This window comes from Amblyraja radiata, chromosome 4 (assembly GCF_010909765.2).
Source record: "Amblyraja radiata isolate CabotCenter1 chromosome 4, sAmbRad1.1.pri, whole genome shotgun sequence".
Lineage (NCBI taxonomy): Eukaryota > Metazoa > Chordata > Chondrichthyes > Rajiformes > Rajidae > Amblyraja > Amblyraja radiata.
In genome coordinates this window covers 95070954-95095517 of record NC_045959.1, presented here as the reverse complement: position 1 = coordinate 95095517, position 24564 = coordinate 95070954, and the positions used below count along the sequence as shown (strand labels likewise).

The window sequence follows — 24564 nt, the reverse complement described above, 5'->3', positions numbered from 1 at the left end:
TAGCCAGAGCTTTGACATAGAAATTGTACAATTGAGATAAAACAGAAATCTTTTGCTGCATTCAATTGAAGGTGTCTTGTGTAACCCAATGAGATGGACTTCTGTATAATTAATTAGTGCAATCTCTCTGTCATTTGATAGCAGTTCTGCCCACTGGTGTCTCTTTTGCTTGTGCAGAAGGCATTTAACTTTCCAGACACTCTTCAATTAGCTATTATACTTCCAAATCATTAGTCGTAGAGTCAAACTGCACAAAAACAGTTTGGCCCATCGAGTCCACCATGGTAATTATCTGCTCATTTTACACTCATCTGGCATTTATCCATTTTTTCCCCCCCCAAATTCTCTTAAATGTCCCCAGATTCTAACACTTACCTACACACTAGGGTAGACTCACTATGGCCAATTAACCACGAGGCCCACACATTTTTGAGGTAGAGAGGAAAACTGGGGCAGCCAGAGAAAACCCCACCATTGGTCACACCACTGAGAAACCCCTGCCTAATCAAGCCCCTGACTCTCAGTCTGAAGAAGGGTCTTGACCCAAAACGTCACCTATTCCTTTTCTCCAGAGATGCTACCTGATCCGCCGAGTTACTCCAGCTTTTTTTGTCTATCTTCCCTCAAGTCTAAGTGTACAGTGACATGGCAGGTTGATGGTTTTGCTTGCCGGTCCAGGGTAGTTTTGAGGCTACAAATGTCCTTAGTAAAAATGTTGTTTTCATATACAACACTTATCAATAGTCTGTAGAAGGGTTGCCTATTTCCTTCGCTCCATAGATGCTGCTGCACCCGCTGAGTTTCTCCAGCTTTTTTGTGTACCTTCGATTTTCCAGCATCTGCAGTTCCTTCTTAAACACTTATCAATAGTCATTGGGCTATATAGACTGCTTTAGACAATAGCATACTAAATCTTATGCACACAACATAATAAGCATATTAGATTAAAATCCCAACTCTTTGCACCTTCTGGCCCCATCCACTGCCCCGAGAAGCTCGCAGCAAAGAGGCAACTTGGAATCCAAGGTGCTGAGGGTTTAACCGGCGGCTAGGAAATGGCACGTATCCAAAGGCTGGCAAAGGATGTTTGTGGTTAGAATAAAGATGGTGACTTTGCCTGAGACAACCCACCCAGCTCAGTAGGAACCACTGCAGCTTGGCTTAATTCATAGCCTCTGGCCTCATTCCTACTAGATGGTAGGAAAATGCCAGACAATAATTAAACTTGATCCCAAAATATTATATAGAAGCAGGTTGTTTTATGCCGACAGTACAGAAAAATCCCTTGTGTAATTCTCCTTTCTCCGAGAAGCTAAAAGCTCACAGAAAGTTCTGTTGAGTGAAATTATTGGACGAACAGCAGCTATAACTATCTGAACAGGAAGATGAACGCATGGCTGATAAACCATGATAAACTGTCACTGAAACATCTAGTGATTGCACAGTCAAAACTGGGCCCTTCAGTGTTGGGACATGGGGAACCAGGTCCTCACTGACGGGTCAATTGATATGCAAACACCTGGTGATGGGATAATTAGAACAGGTCCATCTGTGACGGTTGGAACTGCGTGCATCAGTGCTGAGTCGACAATTGTCACAGAAACATCTACTGAGGGGACAGTCAGAACTGGGTCCTTCATATTGGGACAGCTGGAGCTGGATCCATCAGACTGTAACAGTTTGAGCTGAGACCTTCAGTGCTGGGACATTTGAAGCTGGGACCACTGATGGTGGGACAATTGATGTGTCAGTGCTGAGGCCATTGTAGTAAGTACCACTTGTCAGCAAATGCATTTGATCTGCATTAGAACCAGCAGTCTTCGTTTTGTGATGTTCCTTTGGAGTCAAAACTGAAGTATGTTTCATTAAGACACTGGTATCGCTGTCTCGTTGTAGGACACTGATCTTTCTTTTTTATTCTGGTTTTTAAATCATGTATTGTGTTTTTTTTAAATATATAATTTATGATGCTTTTATAAGTGATATACTAAGATTTTATATGTATTTTATGATGTTTTTTTATGCAATGTATTTCTATGTAATGTTTTCCCTTGTCTGGACCTTGTCCGAAATAAAGTTTTTTATTATTATTATTATTATTATTATTATTATTATTATTATTATTATTATTATTATTATTATTATTATTATTATTATTAATTTCTCTTTCATTCTTGCTGCAGCCGGAGCAACCTGCCACGCACCCAGGGGAGTCGCTGCTTGACCTGGACTTTGATCCTTTCAAACCAGACCAGACCAGTACCGTAACTCAAAGTCAGTCGCCGCATGCTCAGGTCTGTGTTGAGGAATTTCTTTTTTATTTGTAAGATATACGCACAGAATTGTGGCGGGAAACTCGGAATTCTGGGTTGTGAATTGTCAGTTCATAATGTGCATTTTGTTACTGTTGATTCTCTTCCTGGGTGGTTGGGCGATGGTGGTAGGGATCAGGCTGATGTACAGTCTGGGCACAATGTCAAGCTTGCATAAATACTCCAGCAGGGAGGTTGCAGTATCAGGTAAGGAGTCTGCATCTGCTTCAGTCGGAAATGTATACGAACGAGTCTATTCTCAGTAGGGTTGCCAATTGTCCCGTATTGCCTGGGACATCCTGTATATTGGGCTAAATTGGTTTGTCCCATACGTTCTTGTCCCGTATTTGACTGCTACTACTCGGGTCGAGGGGACTGTCGGGTCGGAGCACTGCGTCCGGCCCCATCTCACCCGTCCCAACGTAGTGCAGCCCATGGAGTGCAGCAGCAGCGCCTCGCCCGTGGCCCCGTCGGTCGGTAGCCCGGCCAGCTGTCTGACCTTCGGACCTTCGCTTACCACCAACATCACCACCCCTCCTTCTCAGGGCCAATCATCGGTTCATGAGCTGGATGGGGTGCCAGACTTTGCGCACGACGTCGCGCGGGCGAAAACACCTCAGCTGGCCCGCCGGCTGGGCTTTGTGCGCAGTCCAGCACCCGGGCCAACCGATCATTCACCCAGCCATGGCCGAGTCGGTCAACAAATTGCCGTCGGGAATTTGTCCCGTATTTTGACCTTTTGTCCCTTATTTGGGAGTGAGAAAGTTGGCAACCCTAATTCTCAGATAGGAAAGTATCTGTAGATGTGAGGTGGAGATGAGATCCAATGGCAGGGAAAAGCAAGATATATTGAAGATCAGAATCTTCTGGGAAGCACTCGTGTTCCTCTTAGCCATGAGTAGCATCTTAAAGGCCCGATACCCCAAACTCCCCAAATCTGTCCTCACCTTCCCAATGCTGTTGGGATTCCTGGGCGTTTGAAAACTGAGGCAGCTCTGGCAAACAGGGTTTAACCTGAAAACGCAATGACGCAACAGATGCCAGTTGCATGAATCTGGAGCTGGAATCAAAATGCTGGAAGAAATCAGAAGGTCAGGTAGCATCTATGGTGGAAAAGGGATGGTTAAGCATTCGGATCTCAAAAGGTAACCAGGTTTAAAATATGGCAATCTTAAAATCCAGGTTTAAAAGAGCAATGGCCATGAAAGCTGATGTGTTGTTGCTACAGGCAAGTCATTCACTCATGGTTTTGGTGGGTCACACTACCCAGCTGACCATTATGCTCTCAGGCCATCTAGGAATTGGCAACCAATGTTGCCCTTCCTGGAGCAATGCTGGGGTCAGATACGTTGCTGCCCCTCAGCTCAGGACACTGGTCTCTGCCCCTGAACAGTATTGCATCCAGTGACCCAGCAGGATGTCCGCTGTAAAAAAGCATTAGCCTTAAAATCTTTCATCCCCAAGATCAGATCTGCATCCTTGTACAAATAGCATTGATTTCCATGGTCACCTGCAGATGATAAGAGATTTTGTTTTCTCATTCAGTGTGATTATGTTTCATAATTGATTTAAAGTTCTGATGGTGGAATAGAACAAGTTTCAAGAATTGCATGGCATCCAGGGAGAGCTAGCTGCCAGGATACAGAATTGGCTTAATGTTGTGGATGATCAGCCATGATCACAGTGAATGCCGGTGCTGGCTCGAAGGGCCGAATGGTCTACTCCTGCACCTATTGTCTATTGTCTAATGATCTCCTGTGATCTAACCATTTAAGATGGAAATATGCAATAAATGGCATGACCCTTGTCAGCAATGATGTTCAGAGGGATCCTTTGGTCCAAGTTCATGGACCTTGAAAGTGGCACCATGTGGGTAGAATGGTAAAGAAGGCACATGGTACGCTTGCGTTGATTGGTTGAGGCATTGAGTATAAGAGTCACAAAGTCATGATGCAGCTAAATGGGACTTTGGTTCGGTTGCATTTGGAGCATTACCCGCAGTTTTGTTCGCTCGAATGCAGGAAAGATGTGGAGGTTTAGCAGAATGATACCTGGAATAAAGGGGACTGCAACAAGGAGAGATTGGACAGACTTGGATTGTTTTCATTGGAGCACTGGAGGTTGAGGAGAGACCTGATAGAAGCATCTAAAATTATGAGAGGCCTAGCATAGGGTAGACAGTCAGGATGTAAATATCAAATTCTATGTGGCATAGCTTTAAGTTGAGATGTCTAAGTTTAAAGGAGATGTGCAGGGCAAGGTTTTTACATTGATGGGCCTGTCCAACTTAGGCGATTTTTTAGGGGACTACAGGCGTCTAGGCAGTCGCCACATGGTCGCCGGGGTGTCGCCTGTATGGTCGTGAGTAGTCTCCTCAGTCGCCCAAAGAGTCGAAGCGTCTTTCTGGTCACCGCTGGATTTTCAACATGTGGAACATTTTTCGGCGACAGTGGCAACCGTGGGTTTAACGCCAATGAGCGTAGCTTGACGTAGGTGCTGATCGTAGGATGTAGCCAGGTTAACATAAGTTGTCACCAGGATGCCATAGGTTGTCGCCGGTGCTGACCGGTGAATTACATTGTTGTAGTCGCCAGCAGTCGCCTAAAAAATCGCCTAAGTGGGACAGGCCCATGAGGAGGTGGGTAACTGGAATGAACTGCCGAAATTGGTGCTGGAGGTAGATACAATAGTGACATTTAAAAGGCTTTTAGATATACACATGGGTATGCAGGGAATGGAAGGATATGGATTATATGGAGGCAGATAAGAATTGGTCTTGCCATCATGTTCAGCACAGACATTGTGGATTGATGGTTCTATATAAGCCTTGTTTCTCATAGTTGATGGTGGATGGGATGTGTCGAATAATAGTTTGTGATGAGAAGTTGCATTTTAATATGATTCACAGAGCTAGACTACTTGAATTAAGTCATCAAGTAACCTCTAACATTGCACCAGAACCATTGGCCTCCTGACACTGGCCACCAAACTATCTGCCCCTTGTGTCTGGAAGGCCTCCTGTACCACTCTGCTACAGAGCTAATGTCCTCCTTTCCCCCTGGTTCTCTCCCCATTCGATCTCCATTGCAATGGTGTTTGCTCCAGTGTTTGCTCTCTCCAATATTCGGCCATTGTTCTCTTCATCCCAGGTCAAATGTAACTTGTAGGGGGTTTCTACAACTTGTTGCAGCCATAACGCACCTTCTCTTTAAGAAACAAAGGCTTGCATGGGGCAGCACAAGTGTTCTTCAAACACCCCCAGTGAGTTATGATTTTGATCCAGGGGGACTCTGCTGTCACAGGCAGCTGCTGAACATACAGCCAATGCCAGAACATATAACAGTGAGCTAACAACTGTAGTCATTACTTTCCACTGTGAAAAAATTATAAGACAATGTGTTGCCAAATCTCAGGCTGAATCGTGGTGACCTACAGCTAATGATACCCCAGAAAAACACTCGCTGTGAGATAAAAAGAGAAGTAATGATGATTAAAAAAATAACAATGATAAAGGAAACAGGCCATTGTTAACTGTTTGTTGGGTGAAAATTTGTCTATATCTCTCGTTTTCCCTTTCCCCGAACTAGTCTGAAGAAGGGTCTCGACCCGAAACGTCACCCATTCCTTCTCTCCAGAGGTGCTGCCTGTCCCGCTGAGTTACTCCAGCTTTCTGTGTCTATCTTTGGTTTAACCCAGCATCTGCAGTTCCTTCCTATACGCTTCTTTCTTCATTGCTTGATTGTGTGAGGGTTGTCATTCCTCAAGGAGCCACCTCCTCCTCAGCTCCTCTAATAGTGTGGCCGCAGGGGGTCAGCAGGTTGCCTCGTGTACAGGACGTCTCTCCTAGTGTGTTTCCCACTGACCAGCAACTAAATGACCATCTGAGTGAATGTAGGAATGGTGCAACTCTTCCATGTCACCCCAATGGCAGGCAAAGTGTGTGTTAGTGCTAAATGGCGGCCAAGAAGGTGTGTTTTTAAAGGCTGTCACCCTTTCTCTCATTGCTGTGCATCAGAGTGTCGGAGATGTGTTGAAGCAAATGAGATCCTGTCAGACAGCGTACATCCCACTCCAGTGCTTATTGACGGGGCGGAAATCCCGGGTGGGGACAGGGGACACGTCCCCTCCATGTTTTGAGAGGTGGGGGACAATCCCCCCCCCCCCATGTTTTGTAATCCGGGTTTTGAAATTCGGTGAAAAAAAATCTATTAAAAATCTCCGCTTTCCGCAAGACAGTGGGGGTGGAATTGATGGTCAAGGGCGCCGATTGGACGAGAGAGACGCCGGTCAGTAGGCAGTGCGGGGGACTGGACATGATGATTCAGCCCGATGATTGGAGGAGGGTGGTGGGACTGAGGATAGAGCGCGGTGATTGGAGGAGGGAGACGTCCTGGTGGAGCAAAGATCATAGAGCGGAGCTTGGATCAGCCCGTTCGCGGGGCCTTTCATCGCCCGACCCGGCACGGCTTAAAATCAGCCACGGGATCTTCCATCGCCCCGCGGTCAAATTGCTGCATCGAGGCGATCGAGGCTCCCGATGTTGAAGCCCCTGCCGGGCGATGGAAGATCCCGCGGCCGATTTTAAGCCGCGCCGGGCGATGAAAGGCCCCGCGAACGGGCCGATTCAAGCCCCACGATTCGGGGCGGACGAAGCTGCTGTTGCTGGAGTTCGGAGTCGGTCACCAACCAGGTCAGCTCCCAATGTTACTGTCCACATGGCCCACGGCTGAAGCATAGCATGTGTGTGTGTGTGCACATACGGCCACCAAGAAATCGCGTCCCCCCCATGTTTTGATAGCGATTTCCGCCACTGATGAATGTGTAAAACCACGACAGCATTCCTTCTCTATGCATTTTGGTCAGTTTTGCTATTTTTTATTTTGAGGAGTGTCCAATTTTATACTAGCATTAAACACAATGATGTTTTACTGCACAAAAAATAGATATTATTCCTGAATTCTAAGTTAGTTTAGTTTAGAGATACAGCACGGAAACAGGCCCTAAGGCCCACCGAGTCAGCACCGGCCAGCGATCCAGCCTGATATCCTCCACACACTAGGGACAATTTACATTTGCACCAAGCCAATTAGCCTACAAACCTGTGCGTCTTTGGAGTGTGGGAGGAAACCAAAGATCTCAGAGAAAACCCACGCAGGTCACGGGGAGAACGTACAAACTCCGTACAGACAGCACCCGTGGTCAGGATTGAACCCGGGTCCCTGGCGTTGTAAGGCAGCAACTCTACCGCTGCACCACCATGCCACCCAAGGTGAATAGGTGAATTTCTAGGTAAATGCGTAGCTTTCATTATCTGTAACTTATGCCTTGTACTGTCCTCCCTGAGACCCTATTCCCGCTCTCCAATTTTAAGATCCTCCCTAGAGCCGCAGTCAGGCCAAGTTATTAGACACTGCTCCAGAGAGGGTGCACACACTATGCCTCATCATTTGTTGTTTAATTATGTTAGTTGGAAAGATCTTATGACATTATTCTGCATTAAAGTGCTAAATAAATGAAGATTGCATTTTTGCTTCGTCCTGATGTCATGCTAGAAGTGGGTAAAAGTTATATGTATGATTTCTGCACACCCTGCACACTGTTTTAACAAGGATGTGTTTTTCTTTTAATCCACTTTCAGACTCTTCCTTGGGATCTGTGGGAGGTAGGAGCCATATATTTTCCATCTGACAACAAACTCTGTAGATTTATTAACTGTTAAGAAGATCTTCATCTGGAGCATTCTTGTCAGAGTAATTTCTCAGATGTTATCAGCATTTCAAATAAATGCACACGAGCCTGCAGCGTAATTTGACTGCATTTCGACATGTGAAAACACAGCACAAACTGATGAGAAAAGGTGGATTAGATTAGAAAATGATTAGAAAATGCATCCTGTGTAAAAAAATCCACCAGAACAGTCTAATTAGTCGCAGGAAGGCTAGTGAATTATTCAAAAGGAAGAATTGACTGTGAAATGTTTTTAAATTATCATCATAGCACAGCAACACCCCACAATTTAGACAGAATTCTCATCGATTTTGGTTGAGATATTAAATATATCTCGACCAAAAAAAATTTAAGATACAAAATTTTTATTTTATTTTAAAAGGGTGCTGGTTTTGTGAATGCACTTTCTGCACTCATGACAAATGTCAGATTAAAACAAGTGTGAAACTTCATACTATATAATGACAGTAGAATTGACATACTGCTCTGTAAATGCCTATTTTTTGTTTTTCTCAAGGCCAACACAGAACTGGTTCAGCCTGTGAGTATATTTCCTCATGTCCCGAATATGTAGTTTGGCCTGAAGATAAGCTCACTTTAATTTCTAAGAAAATGAAGCACATTAGTACACTTGTCGTTCAATGTTAACTCTATGCTTTTGTCTTTACTAGATTTACTTGGTCTTTCTTAATGTAAATTTGCACATGTTTGCACTGTGTGTAATGTCCCACTCAATTTATTCTCAGTGATGGATGCGGATGGAGGGGTGAGGGTTGTTGGGAGAGGGGACAACTTGTGGTCTGATGCTCCAGAGTGGACCATATGTACACAGAGCTGGTTCTATGCCCAGTTCTATGCCCAATAACACCAGCTGACCCTCGAACCCTACCAAGTAAACGTGTTGGTTTATGATTCTGATATCCATATCCTGCGCTTTATTTCATATCATTTATTTTAATTTGTTCCTCTGGTTGAAAAACATGTTTTTGTTTTGCTTTTTAAAAAATCATATCTGCTTTTGCTATCTTTTATATCTGTCTTCACCCATTTTCTGTCAAAAGCCCGACTCGTCAAAAAGTCTCTTCTCTGACTATATGCCGGCGGGAGATGACAGCACAGATACTGGTGCACCGAGTGACGTTAACGCAGCCGTTACTGGAGTAGCTGCAAGCCAGCACTGCGTGCCACTGCGCAGCTTAACGGAGGCTGGCCTGCTTGTAAGCAACGAGGAAGGCACTCTCGATGCTTGGCATCATGAAGCTCAGCCATGTGTTCTGGAGCAAGAGACTGCAGGAAGCTGTGCTGACCACTCAGATAAGAGCCTTGCGGACCCTGTGTATCAGGCTGGGGAAGAGGAGCAGGGTTCAGTCATTGCAGAGAATTGGCAGGAGAACCCATTAGACCAACAGGTAGACATTAAAGTAACGGAGAGCAGGATTTGGCAGACAGATCCGTGTGTAGAGCAAGAGCATGCCGCTGAATTCTGCATTAATCAGCAGACATCCTTGTCTCCTATTATACCCCTAGATATAGAAATGGGTCAAGGGGGAAGTGTGAGCCAGTTGGAACCGAGAGATAATGAATACAGGTCCGAACAGAGTGATTCACTGGATCAGCAAGGACATGAGGCAGTGGAGGTTGCAGGTGAGGTTCATGAGGCCAAAACAAACACTAGTGAAGGCTCTGGGAGAAATGATGAAGAGTTGAAATTCAGTGAAAGGCTTCAGAGCACCAAAAGCTACCAAAATGACCAGACAGCTGGTCATTGTCCAGAAGCTAACATTCCACTTAACCATATAATAGATAACTGTCCAGATATGATAGAGGATCAGGACATTCCTTTGACATGTGCAGGTGAGGCTACTCCCAGTTGCCAGGAAATAGAGAGAATTGATTGCAGGAGTGAAGGGGACCAAACGTTTGCCTTTCAAGGTGACATCTTTGTTGTGAGCCCTGAGGAAACAGGCAGCACAGTGGAGTCTGAGGATATGGGGAGCCAGCCTGCACTAACTAGCACAAGCGACACAGCATCAGATAATGCAACCAGCACAGAAAGAGGATCTGATCAAGCAGGTGAAGTCTATACTGAACTCCCAATTGTGAATCAAGCAGACACATGCCACCAAACGACTGACAACACAATTCCCCCTGAAAGCCCTAGGTCAGAGCCCAGGAGGAGGGAAAGGCAGGAGATATGGCCAGAGAACTGGGAGCCTACTGTTAGCAGCAGCAAGTGGGGTTTTGCAAGCCTGGCAGAAGACCAGACCCAAGGATTTGTTTTTTGGCCACTATCTCAAGAAAAGCAAGGGGAGATTGGTGAGCCGAACGGAGATGGAAAAGCAGACTTTTGGAAAGAATGTGATCAGATTGAGAGTGCTCATCACACATCTGATGGTACAGGGGCTGGAAGCGTGCTGGGTGCTTCTGATCAGAGTGAGGCAGCACAGAACTTGTGTGGGGACGCTGAAAGCTCTGGTGATGGAGTTCAAGCTAAAGATACACATACCCCCCAATTGGCCGACCCAGTCAAGACTTTAAGCAACGCTAGCTACGAGAGTTCATCCGGCCCAAAAGATAATGAAACAAACATCTCGGATCTGTCGGAAGATGAGAGTGCAAACCGGAGATACGGACTGTTATACCAGGAGCTAGATGCTGAAAGAGAAGAGGTACCGTGTCAAGTGTTTAGCGTAGAAAAAATACTAGGAATGACTAAATTTGACTGTAAATACCAGCTATAGCCCCATTATTATCCTTGTTTCTGTCTTTCCTTCAACTGCCTGCTGTTGTGTTATTCCTCCACAGGGCATGTCATAATTAATGGCCAATGTAATAGCTGTTGTGTAAAAAAGTGATTTCCCAAGTGATTTAGAGAATAGCCATGGATGGACTTCTCATTTCCTTTTCCATTTTTCCAGAAGCCCAGTGCTGCATTCAATGGATTCACACAGGTAAGAAATTAATGGTGAAGTTAATCGTCACTTTTTGGAGGTAGACAAAAATGCTGGAGAAACTCAGCGGGTGAGGCAGTATCTATGGAATGAGGGAAATAGGCAACGTTTCGGGCCGAAACCCTTCTTCAGAGTGATGTGAGGGGGGGGGGGGGGGGGGGGGGGGGGGGGGGGGGGGCGGGAAGAAGAAAGGAAGAGGTGGAGCCAGTGGGCTGAGGGAGAGCTGAGAAGGGTAGGAGAAAGTAGGGACTACCTGAAATTAGAGAAGTCAATGTTCATACTGCTGGGGTGCAAACTGCCCAAGCGAAATATGAGGTGCTGCTCCTCCAATTTACGACTGTCCTCACTCTGGCCATGGAGGAGGCTGAGGACAGAAAGCTCGGATTCGGAATGGGAGGGGGAGTTGAAGTGCTGAGCCACCGGGAGATCAGGTTGGTTATTGCAAACCGGGTGGAGGTGTTGGGCGAAGCGATCGCCAAGCCTACACTTGGTCTCACTGATGTGGAGCAGCTGACATCCAGAGCAGCGGATGCAAAAGATGAGGTTGGAGGAGGTGCAGGTGAACCTCTGCCGCACCTGAAAAGACTGCTTAGGTCCTTGAATAGAGTCAAGCGGGGAGGTAAAGTAACAAGTGTAGCATTTCTTGCAAATGCAAGGGAAAGTACCCGGAGAGGGGGTGGTTCGGGTGGGAAGGGATAAATTTTTTGGAGATGGTTTCATGATGACCAACCGGGTTCTGTTCGAGCCTTTCAATAAATTGGAGCTTCTGACATGCAGTTTTGTCTGACCCGACGGCAGATCAGGCAATTAGATATAGGGGAAGTTAGGGCCACATTCCCTGGGAAGCCAGCCTGAAGTTTCAAACATGGTCCACCTCCGCATGGTCCATCTCTCCACGCTGCTTCTAATATCTCATTATTATTCTTTAACATTTCCGCAGACCTAGAGTGAAAATGCAATTCTCTGAGTATGTATTGAGAAATAAAGGGAGAAATTAAATGATTATAAAGGTGTGGGTTTGACAGAAGGGCAATGCATTCCATGAGTGTATCTCTAACATTAGCACGTGCGCCTCTGAGCCACAAGGTTGTGTGTTCAAACTTCACTTCAGCGCCTTGAGTAACATTCTTACACAGTTTAGTTTAGTTTAGATACAGCGCAGAAACAGGCCCTTTGGCCCACCGAGTCCGTGCCGACCAGCGATCCCCGCACATTAACACTACCCTACACACACTAGGGACAATTTTATATTGATACCAAGCCAATTAACCTACAAACCTGAAGAGGGGTCTGAAGAAGGGTCTCGATCCGAAACGTCACCCATTCCTTCTCTCCAGAGATGTTGCCTGTCCCGCTGAGTTACTCCAGCATTTTGTGTCTACCTTCAATTTAAACCAGCATCTGCAGTTCTTTCCGACACATAACTTACAAACCTGTACATCTTTGGAGTTTGGGAGGGAACCGAAGATCGTGGAGAAAACACAAGCATGTCACAGGGAGAACGTACAAACTCTGCACAGGCAGGCACCAAGAGTTTGCTGAAAATAATTGAACTCAAGGAGGTTAATTAATAAACTAGAGGCCATTATTTTCAATTGGGTACTCATTCGATAATGTTTTTAAATTTGTCTTTTTTTAAACAGTTTTGATGATTGGTTAGAGGAAAGAACTGCTTCACAAACAATGACCTGATTTTGACATGTAGACATTATAATGTAAACAAACACCGTAGCCAATTCCACGCAGTGAGGTATCTGCCAAAGAGTGATGAGATAGACAACCAGTAAACCTGTTTAATACTCCAGCCTGAAGCATGATCATTGGATCAACAAGCCCGCTGTTCTACTCCAGCATTTTGTGTCTATCTTCGGTGTAAACCAACATCTGCAGTTCCTTCCTACACAAGCTCATTCGATCAATAACTCTTGCAACCATGAAGTGCCACTGCACTACTGTGCTGAAATATCAACATGAATAATATATTTCGATCTGGGGGGTTGCTTTGAATCCATAGCCTTGCGGTCAAGGAATAATAATGTGATCGGTTTGAAAGTTAAAAACGTTTAACCTTTTTGGAACCTTGTTGTCTCTGACAATAGACAATAGGTGCAGGAGTAGGCCATTCGACCCCTCGAGCCAGCACCGCCATTCAATGTGATCATGGCTGATCATCCACAATCAGCACCCCGTTCCTGCCTTCTCCCCATATCCCTTGACTCCGCTAACTTTAAGCGCTCCATCTAACTCTCTCCTGAAAGCATCCAGAAAACCGGCTTCCACCGCATTCTGAGGCAGAGAATTCCACAGACTCACAACTCTCTGTGTGAAAAAGGGTTTCCTCATCTCCGTTCTAAATGGCTTACCCCTTATTCTTAAACTGTGGCCCCTGGTTCTGGACTCCCCAAACATCGGGACCATGTTTCTGGCTTCTAGCGCGTCCAAACCCTTAATGATCTTATATGTTTCAATAAGAATCCCTCTCATCCTTCTAAATTCCAGAGTATACAAGCCGGCGGTCCATTCTATCAACATATGACAGTCCCGCCATCCCGGGATTAACCTGGTGAATCTACGCTGCACTCCCTCAATAGCAAGAATGTCCTTTCTCAAATTTGGAAACCAAAACTGCACACAATACTCCAGGTCACTAGGGTCCTGTTCAACTGCAGAAGGACCTCTTTGCCCCTATACTCAACTCCACTTGTTCTAAAGGCTAACATGCCATTCGCTTTCTTCACTGCCTGCTGTAACCGCATGCTTACTTTCAGTGAGTGATGAACAAGGACCCTCAGATCCCATTGTACTTCCCCTTTGCCCAACTTGACACCATTTAGATAATAATCTGCGCTCCAGTTTTTGCCACCAAAGTGGATAACCTCACATTTATCCACATTAAACTGCATCTACCATGCATCTGCCCACTCACCCAACCTGTCCAAGACTAAGGGTCCCTGTGGATAGCGCAGTGTTGGAGCTGGTGCAAATGAGTATTAATTATGCCTTTGACAGATGAAAGTGTCTTCCAGCTGCGCCCCTTACCCTGCATTACACAATCTGATTCATCCTGAAAAGCCACTGCATAGATCAGTGTAGTAGGGTCACATCTATCGTACCTAAGGCCTGGTGAGAAATTCTTCCTCTCCAGGAACATTTACTGACTAATATGTTTCCCTTTGATGTCTTCACATTATAAAGCTGGATGCTGGAACCACAGGGGGAAACACAGAGTTGCCCAACCAAAGTGTGTTCGATACAATGGTAAGTCATATTGCAATAATGTTTATAAATTTGTCTTTTTTTAAATCAGTTTTGATGAGGAAAGAACTGCTTCACAACCAATGAATTGATTTTGACATGTAGACATTATAATGTAAACAAACACCGTAGCCAATTCCACGCAGTAAGGTATCTGCCAACGAGCGATGAGATAGACAACCAGTAAACCTGTTTAATACTCTAGGCTGAAGCATGATCATTGGATCAACAAGCCCGCTGTGCTACTCCAGCATTTTGTGTCTAACTTCGGTGTAAACCAGCATCTGCAGTTCCTTCCTATACAAGCTAATTCGATCAATAACTCTTGCAACCATGAAGTACCACTGCACTACTGTGCTGAAATATCAACTTGAATAATATATTTCAATCTGAGGGGTTGCTTTGAATCCATAGTATAGTGGCCAAGGAATAATAATGTGATTGGTTTGAAAGATAAAAACGTTTAATCTTTTTGGAACCTTGTTGTCTCTGACAATAGACAATAGGTGCAGGAGTAGGCCATTCGGCCCATCGAGCCAGCACTCCCATTCAATGTGATCAAGGCTGATCATCCACAATCAGTACCCCATTCCTGCCTTCTCCCCATATCCCCTGACTCCACTATCTTTAAGAGCTCTATCTACCTCTCTCTTGAAAGTATCCAGAGATCCAGCCTCCACCGCCCTCTGAGGCAGAGAATTCCACAGACTCACAACTCTCTAGGTGAAAAAGTTTTTCCTCATCTCCATTCTAAATGGCTTACCACTTATTCTTAAAATATGGACCCTGGTTCTGGACTCTCCCAACATCGGGAACATGTTTCCTGCCTCTAGCATGTCCAAACCCTTAATAATCTTATATGTTTCAATAAGATATCCTCTCATCCTTTAAATTCCAGAGTATACAAGCCCGGTGGTCCATTCTATCAACATATGACAGTCCCGCAATCCCGGGAATTAACCTCGTGAACATAGGCTGCACTCCCTCAATAGCAAGAATGTCCATTCTCAAATTTGGAGACCGAAACTGCGCACAATACTCCAGGTGTGGTCTCACTAGGGTCCCGTACAACTGCAGAAGGACCTCTTTGCCCCCATACTCAACTCCACATGTTCTGAAGGCTAACATGCCATTCGCTTTCTTCACTGCCTGCTGTAACCGCAAGCTTACTTTCAGTGACTGATGAACAAGGACCCCCAGATCCTGTTGTACTTCCCCTTTTCCCAACTTGACACCATTTAGATAATAATCTACATTCCTGTTTTTGCCACCAAAGTGGATAACCTCACATTTATCCACATTAAACTGCATCTGCCATGCATCTGCCAACTCACCCAGCCTGTCCAAGACTAAGGGTCCCTGTGAATAGCGCAGTGTTGGAGCTGGTGCAAATGAGTATTAATTATGCCTTTGACAGATGAAAGTGTCTTCCAGCTGCGCCCCTTACCCTGCATTACACAATCTGATTCATCCTGAAAAGCCACTGCATAGATCAGTGTAGTAGGGTCACATCTATCGTATCTCAGGCCTGCTGAGAAATTCTTCCTCTCCAGGAACATTTACTGACTAATATGTTTCCCTTTGATGTCTTCACATTGTAAAGCTGGATGCTGGAACCACAGGGGGAAACACAGAGTTGCCCAACCAAAGTGTGTTCGATACAATGGTAAGTCATGTTGCAATAATGTTTACAAATTTGTCTTTTTTTTTAACAGTTTTGATGAGGAAAGAACTGCTTCACAACCAATGAATTGATTTTGACATGTAGACATGATAATGTAAACAAACACCGTAGCCAATTCCACGCAGTAAGGTATCTGCCAAAGAGCGATGAGATAGACAACCAGTAAACCTGTTTAATACTCTAGGCTGAAGCATGATCATTGGATCTACAAGCCCGCTGTGCTACTCCAGCATTTTGTGTCTATCTTCGGTGTAAACCAGCATCTGCAGTTCCTTCCTACACAAGCTCATTCGATCAATAACTCTTGCAACCATGAAGTACCACTGCACTACTGTGCTGAAATATCTACTTGAATAATATATTTCAATCTGGGGGGTTGCTTTGAATCCATAGACTTGCGGCCAAGGGATAATCATGTGATTGGTTTGAAAGTTAAAAACGTTTAATCTTTTTGGAACCTTGTTGTCTCTGACAATACACAATAGGTGCAGGAGTGGGCCATTCGGCCCCTCGAGACAGCACTCCCATTCAATGTGATCATGGCTGATCATCCACAATCAGTACCCCATTCCTGCCTTCTCCCCATATCCCTTGACCTCACTATTTTTAAGAGCTCTATCTAACTCTCTCTTGAAAGTATCCAGAGAACCAGCCACCACCGCCCTCTGAGGCAGAGAATTCCACAGATGCACAACTCACTGGGTGAAAACGTTTTTCCTCATCTTCGTTCTTAATGGCTTACCACTTATTCTTAAACTATGGCCCCAGGTTCTGGACTCCCCCAACATCGGGAACATGTTTCCTGCTTCTGGCGTGTCCAAACCCTTAATAATCTTATATGTTTCAATAAGATACCCTCTCATCCTTCTAAATTCCAGAGTATACAAGCCCGGAGGTCCATTCTATCAACATATGACAGTCCCGCCATCCCGGGAATTAACCTCGTGAACCTAGGCTGCACTCCCTCAATAGTAAGAATGTCCCTCCTCAAATTTGGAGACCGAAACTGCGCACAATACCCCAGGTGTGGTCTGGTGCAGTTGAGTATTAATGATGCCTTTGACAGATGAAAGTGTCTTCCAGCTGCGCCCCTTACCCTGCATTACACAATCTGATTCATCCTGAAAAACCACTGCATAGATCAGTGTAGTAGGATCACACCTGTCGTATCTCAGGCCTGGTGAGAAATTCTTCCTCTCCAGTAACATTTACTGACTAATATGTTTCCCTTTGATGTCTTCACATTATAAAGCTGGATGCTGGAACCACAGGGGGAAACACAGAGTTGCCCAACCAAAGTGTGTTCGATACAATGGTAAGTCATATTGCAATAATGTTTATAAATTTGTCTTTTTTAAAATCAGTTTTGATGAGGAAAGAACTGCTTCACAACCAATGAATTGATTTTGACATGTAGACATTATAATGTAAACAAACACCGTAGCCAATTCCACGCAGTAAGGTATCTGCCAACGAGCGATGAGATAGACAACCAGTAAACCTGTTTAATACTCTAGGCTGAAGCATGATCATTGGATCAACAAGCCCGCTGTGCTACTCCAGCATTTTGTGTCTAACTTCGGTGTAAACCAGCATCTGCAGTTCCTTCCTATACAAGCTAATTCGATCAATAACTCTTGCAACCATGAAGTACCACTGCACTACTGTGCTGAAATATCAACTTGAATAATATATTTCAATCTGAGGGGTTGCTTTGAATTCATAGTATAGTGGCCAAGGAATAATAATGTGATTGGTTTGAAAGATAAAAACGTTTAATCTTTTTGGAACCTTGTTGTCTCTGACAATAGACAATAGGTGCAGGAGTAGGCCATTCGGCCCATCGAGCCAGCACTCCCATTCAATGTGATCAAGGCTGATCATCCACAATCAGTACCCCATTCCTGCCTTCTCCCCATATCCCCTGACTCCACTATCTTTAAGAGCTCTATCTACCTCTCTCTTGAAAGTATCCAGAGATCCAGCCTCCACCGCCCTCTGAGGCAGAGAATTCCACAGACTCACAACTCTCTAGGTGAAAAAGTTTTTCCTCATCTCCATTCTAAATGGCTTACCACTTATTCTTAAAATATGGACCCTGGTTCTGGACTCTCCCAACATCGGGAACATGTTTCCTGCCTCTAGCATGTCCAAACCCTTAATAATCTTATATGTTTCAATAAGATATCCTCTCATCCTTTAAATTCCAGAGTATACAAGCCCGGTGGTCCATTCTATCAACATATGACAGTCCCGCAATCCCGGGAATTAACCTCGTGAACATAGGCTGCACTCCCTCAATAGCAAGAATGTCCCTTCTCAAATTTGGAGACCGAAACTGCGCACAATACTCCAGGTGTGGTCTCACTAGGGTCCCGTACAACTGCAGAAGGACCTCTTTGCCCCCATACTCAACTCCACATGTTCTGAAGGCTAACATGCCATTCGCTTTCTTCACTGCCTGCTGTAACCGTAAGCTTACTTTCAGTGACTGATGAACAAGGACCCCCAGATCCTGTTGTACTTCCCCTTTTCCCAACTTGACACCATTTAGATAATAATCTACATTCCTGTTTTTGCCACCAAAGTGGATAACCTCACATTTATCCACATTAAACTGCATCTGCCATGCATCTGCCAACTCACCCAGCCTGTCCAAGACTAAGGGTCCCTGTGAATAGCGCAGTGTTGGAGCTGGTGCAAATGAGTATTAATTATGCCTTTGACAGATGAAAGTGTCTTCCAGCTGCGCCCCTTACCCTGCATTACACAATCTGATTCATCCTGAAAAGCCACTGCATAGATCAGTGTAGTAGGGTCACATCTATCGTATCTCAGGCCTGCTGAGAAATTCTTCCTCTCCAGGAACATTTACTGACTAATATGTTTCCCTTTGATGTCTTCACATTGTAAAGCTGGATGCTGGAACCACAGGGGGAAACACAGAGTTGCCCAACCAAAGTGTGTTCGATACAATGGTAAGTCATGTTGCAATAATGTTTACAAATTTGTCTTTTTTTTTAACAGTTTTGATGAGGAAAGAACTGCTTCACAACCAATGAATTGATTTTGACATGTAGACATGATAATGTAAAACAACACCGTAGCCAATTCCACGCAGTAAGGTATCTGCCAAAGAGCGATGAGATAGACAACCAGTAAACCTGTTTAATACTCTAGGCTGAAGCATGATCATTGGATCAACAAGCCCGCTGTGCTACTCCAGCATTTTGTGTCTATCTTCGGTGTAAACCAGCATCTGCAGTTCCTTCCTACACAAGCTCATTCGATCAATAACTCTTGCAACCGTGAAGTACCACTGCACTACTGTGCTGAAATATCTACTTGAATAATATATTTCAATCTGGGGGGTTGCTTTGAATCCATAGACTTGCGGCCAAGGGATAATCATGTGATTGGTTTGAAAATTAAAAACGTTTAATCTTTTTGGAACCTTGTTGTCTCTGACAATACACAATAGGTGCAGGAGTGGGCCATTCGGCCCCTCGAGACAGCACTCCCATTCAATGTGATCATGGCTGATCATCCACAATCAGTACCCCATTCCTGCCTTCTCCCCATATCCCCTGACCTCACTATTTTTAAGAGCTCTATCTAACTCTCTCTTGAAAGTATCCAGAGAACCAGCCACCACCGCCCTCTGAGGCAGAGAATTCCACAGATGCACAACTCACTGGGTGAAAACGTTTTTCCTCATCTTCGTTCTTAATGGCTTACCACTTATTCTTAAACTATGGCCCCAGGTTCTGGACTCCCCCAACATCGGGAACATGTTTCCTGCTTCTGGCGTGTCCAAACCCTTAATAATCTTATATGTTTCAATAAGATACCCTCTCATCCTTCTAAATTCCAGAGTATACAAGCCCGGAGGTCCATTCTATCAACATATGACAGTCCCGCCATCCCGGGAATTAACCTCGTGAACCTAGGCTGCACTCCCTCAATAGTAAGAATGTCCCTCCTCAAATTTGGAGACCGAAACTGCGCACAATACCCCAGGTGTGGTCTGGTGCAGTTGAGTATTAATGATGCCTTTGACAGATGAAAGTGTCTTCCAGCTGCGCCCCTTACCCTGCATTACACAATCTGATTCATCCTGAAAAACCACTGCATAGATCAGTGTAGTAGGATCACACCTGTCGTATCTCAGGCCTGGTGAGAAATTCTTCCTCTCCAGTAACATTTACTGACTAATATGTTTCCCTTTGATGTCTTCACATTATAAAGCTGGATGCTGGAACCACAGGGGGAAACACAGAGTTGCCCAACCAAAGTGTGTTCGATACAATGGTAAGTCATATTGCAATAATGTTTATAAATTTGTCTTTTTTAAAATCAGTTTTGATGAGGAAAGAACTGCTTCACAACCAATGAATTGATTTTGACATGTAGACATTATAATGTAAACAAACACCGTAGCCAATTCCACGCAGTAAGGTATCTGCCAACGAGCGATGAGATAGACAACCAGTAAACCTGTTTAATACTCTAGGCTGAAGCATGATCATTGGATCAACAAGCCCGCTGTGCTACTCCAGCATTTTGTGTCTAACTTCGGTGTAAACCAGCATCTGCAGTTCCTTCCTATACAAGCTAATTCGATCAATAACTCTTGCAACCATGAAGTACCACTGCACTACTGTGCTGAAATATCAACTTGAATAATATATTTCAATCTGAGGGGTTGCTTTGAATTCATAGTATAGTGGCCAAGGAATAATAATGTGATTGGTTTGAAAGATAAAAACGTTTAATCTTTTTGGAACCTTGTTGTCTCTGACAATAGACAATAGGTGCAGGAGTAGGCCATTCAGCCCATCGAGCCAGCACTCCCATTCAATGTGATCATGGCTGATCATCCACAATCAGTACCCCATTCCTGCCTTCTCCCCATATCCCCTGACTCCACTATCTTTAAGAGCTCTATCTACCTCTCTCTTGAAAATATCCAGAGATCCAGCCTCCACCGCCCTCTGAGGCAGAGAATTCCACAGACTCACAACTCTCTAGGTGAAAAAGTTTTTCCTCATCTCCATTCTAAATGGCTTACCACTTATTCTTAAAATATGGACCCTGGTTCTGGACTCTCCCAACATCGGGAACATGTTTCCTGCCTCTAGCATGTCCAAACCCTTAATAATCTTATATGTTTCAATAAGATATCCTCTCATCCTATAAATTCCAGAGTATACAAGCCCGGTGGTCCATTCTATCAACATATGACAGTCCCGCAATCCCGGGAATTAACCTCGTGAACATAGGCTGCACTCCCTCAATAGCAAGAATGTCCCTTCTCAAATTTGGAGACCGAAACTGCGCACAATACTCCAGGTGTGGTCTCACTAGGGTCCTGTACAACTGCAGAAGGACCTCTTTGCCCCCATACTCAACTCCACTTGTTCTGAAGGCTAACATGCCATTCGCTTTCTTCACTGCCTGCTGTAACCGCAAGCTTACTTTCAGTGACTGATGAACAAGGACCCCCAGATCCTGTTGTACTTCCCCTTTTCCCAACTTGACACCATTTAGATAATAATCTACATTCCTGTTTTTTGCCACCAAAGTGGATAACCTCACCTTTATCCACATTAAACTGCATCTGCCATGCATCTGCCAACTCACCCAGCCTGTCCAAGACTAAGGGTCCCTGTGAATAGCGCAGTGTTGGAGCTGGTGCAAATGAGTATTAATTATGCCTTTGACAGATGAAAGTGTCTTCCAGCTGCGCCCCTTACCCTGCATTACACAATCTGATTCATCCTGAAAAGCCACTGCATAGATCAGTGTAGTAGGGTCATATCTATCGTATCTCAGGCCTGCTGAGAAATTCTTCCTCTCCAGGAACATTTACTGACTAATATGTTTCCCTTTGATGTCTTCACATTGTAAAGCTGGATGCTGGAACCACAGGGGGAAACACAGAGTTGCCCAACCAAAGTGTGTTCGATACAATGGTAAGTCATGTTGCAATAATGTTTACAAATTTGTCTTTTTTTTTAACAGTTTTGATGAGGAAAGAACTGCTTCACAACCAATGAATTGATTTTGACATGTAGACATGATAATGTAAACAAACACCGTAGCCAATTCCACGCAGTAAGGTATCTGCCAAAGAGCGATGACATAGACAACCAGTAAACCTGTTTAATACTCTAGGCTGAAGCATGATCATTGGATCAACAAGCCCGCTGTGCTACTCCAGCATTTTGTATCTATCTTCGGTGTAAACCAGCATCTGCAGTTCCTTCCTACACAAGCTCATTCGATCAATAACTCTTGCAACCATGAAGTACCACTGCACTACTGTGCTGAAATATCTACTTGAATAATATATTTCAATCTGGGGGGTTGCTTTGAATCCATAGACTTGCGGCCAAGGGATAATCATGTGATTGGTTTGAAAGTTAAAAACGTTTAATCTTTTTGGAACCTTGTTGTCTCTGACAATACACAATAGGTGCAGGAGTGGGCCATTCGGCCCCTCGAGACAGCACTCCCATTCAATGTGATCATGGCTGATCATCCACAATCAGTACCCCATTCCTGCCTTCTCCCCATATCCCCTGACCTCACTATTTTTAAGAGCTCTATCTAACTCTCTCTTGAAAGTATCCAGAGAACCAGCCACCACCGCCCTCTGAGGCAGAGAATTCCACAGATGCACAACTCACTGGGTGAAAACGTTTTTCCTCATCTTCGTTCTTAATGGCTTACCACTTATTCTTAAACTATGGCCCCAGGTTCTGGACTCCCCCAACATCGGGAACATGTTTCCTGCTTCTAGCGTGTCCAAACCCTTAATAATCTTATATGTTTCAATAAGATACCCTCTCATCCTTCTAAATTCCAGAGTATACAAGCCCGGAGATCCATTCTATCAACATATGACAGTCCCGCCATCCCGGGAATTAACCTCGTGAATCTAGGCTGCACTCCCTCAATAGTAAGAATGTCCCTCCTCAAATTTGGAGAACGAAACTGCGCACAATACCCCAGGTGTGGTCTGGTGCAGTTGAGTATTAATGATGCCTTTGACAGATGAAAGTGTCTTCCAGCTGCGCCCCTTACCCTGCATTACACAATCTGATTCATCCTGAAAAGCCACTGCATAGATCAGTGTAGTAGGATCACACCTGTCGTATCTCAGGCCTGGTGAGAAATTCTTCCTCTCCAGTAACATTTACTGACTAATATGTTTCCCTTTGATGTCTTCACATTATAAAGCTGGATGCTGGAACCACAGGGGGAAACACAGAGTTGCCCAACCAAAGTGTGTTCGATACAATGGTAAGTTATATTGCAATAATGTTTATAAATTTGTCTTTTTTTAAATCAGTTTTGATGAGGAAAGAAACAGAATACCGCACTCAAACACACAAAGCAGTCACTTGGTGCACAGATAATAACCTCTTACTCAACACATCAAAAACACACAAACTCATCATTGATCTCAGACGTAAGGCGCAACCCAAGACCCGCCTACTCATCTCAGGTGAACCCATATCCACCACTGACTCATTCAAATTTCTTGGCACTCACATAAGCAATAACCTCAAATGGAAAATCAATTCAAATCACATCTACAAAAAAGCCATCCAAAGACTCTTCTTCCTCCGCCAGCTCAAGAAGTTTAGAGTAAGGAAACACCTCCTAATCAAATTCTACACAGCCATCATCCAAAGCATGCTCACTTCATCAATTACAGTCTGGTTCAGCAGTTTAGACACTCACTCCCGTAATAAATTACAACGCATAGTTAACAAAGCATCCAAAATCATCAGCACTCCCCTTCCATCAATAGAATCACTCCATCACAAACGGTCTGTGTCAAGGGTGAAGAAAATCATCTCTGATCCCTCCCACCCAGCTCACCACATCTTCCACCTGCTGCCATCACGTAAGCGCTACAGCTCACTGCCCACCAAGACATCTCGATTTAAAAACAGTTTTTACCCACACGCAATCCGAATTCTGAACACACTATGATAACAGCACATATCCTCCCCATGCATGTACTGTATATTGTATGATGTTGTGTTTTATGTTATGTTTGACGGGAATCAGCCTACCTTGTAACATCCTGTACTGAACCTGAATTCCACCAGCTTGACTGTGTGGTCATTAAATAATCTAATCTAATAATCTAATTCACAACCAATGAATTGATTTTGACATGTAGACATTATAATGTAAACAAACACCATAGCCAATTCCACGCAGTAAGGTATCTGCCAACGAGCGATGAGATAGACAACCAGTAAACCTGTTTAATACTCTAGGCTGAAGCATGATCATTGGATCAACAATCCCGCTGTGCTACTCCAGCATTTTGTGTCTATCTTCGGTGTAAACCAGCATCTGCAGTTCCTTCCTATACAAGCTAATTCGATCAATAACTCTTGCAACCATGAAGTACCACTGCACTACTGTGCTGAAATATCAACTTGAATAATATATTTCAATCTGAGGGGTTGCTTTGAATCCATAGCCTAGTGGCCAAGGAATAATAATGTGATTGGTTTGAAAGTTAAAAACATTTAATCTTTTTGGAACCTTGTTGTCTCTGACAATAGACAATAGGTGCAGGAGTAGGCCATTCGGTCCCTCGAGCCAG

General features: G+C 44.4%; 1 protein-coding gene across 1 annotated transcript in view; it reads left to right on the top strand.

Moving 5' to 3' along the window:
• The window catches only part of amph (amphiphysin), a 233274-nt gene that overhangs the window by 144149 nt on the left and 64561 nt on the right, over positions 1-24564 (top strand). Inside the window, exons 13-24 of the mRNA XM_033019968.1 lie at positions 2184-2294; positions 7951-7974; positions 8557-8580; positions 9101-9448; positions 10958-10990; positions 14186-14248; positions 15849-15911; positions 17182-17244; positions 18845-18907; positions 20178-20240; positions 21842-21904; positions 23175-23237. Coding sequence (XP_032875859.1) covers positions 2184-2294; positions 7951-7974; positions 8557-8580; positions 9101-9448; positions 10958-10990; positions 14186-14248; positions 15849-15911; positions 17182-17244; positions 18845-18907; positions 20178-20240; positions 21842-21904; positions 23175-23237 — 981 coding nt within the window. The remainder of the gene's footprint in view (positions 1-2183; positions 2295-7950; positions 7975-8556; positions 8581-9100; positions 9449-10957; positions 10991-14185; positions 14249-15848; positions 15912-17181; positions 17245-18844; positions 18908-20177; positions 20241-21841; positions 21905-23174; positions 23238-24564) is intronic.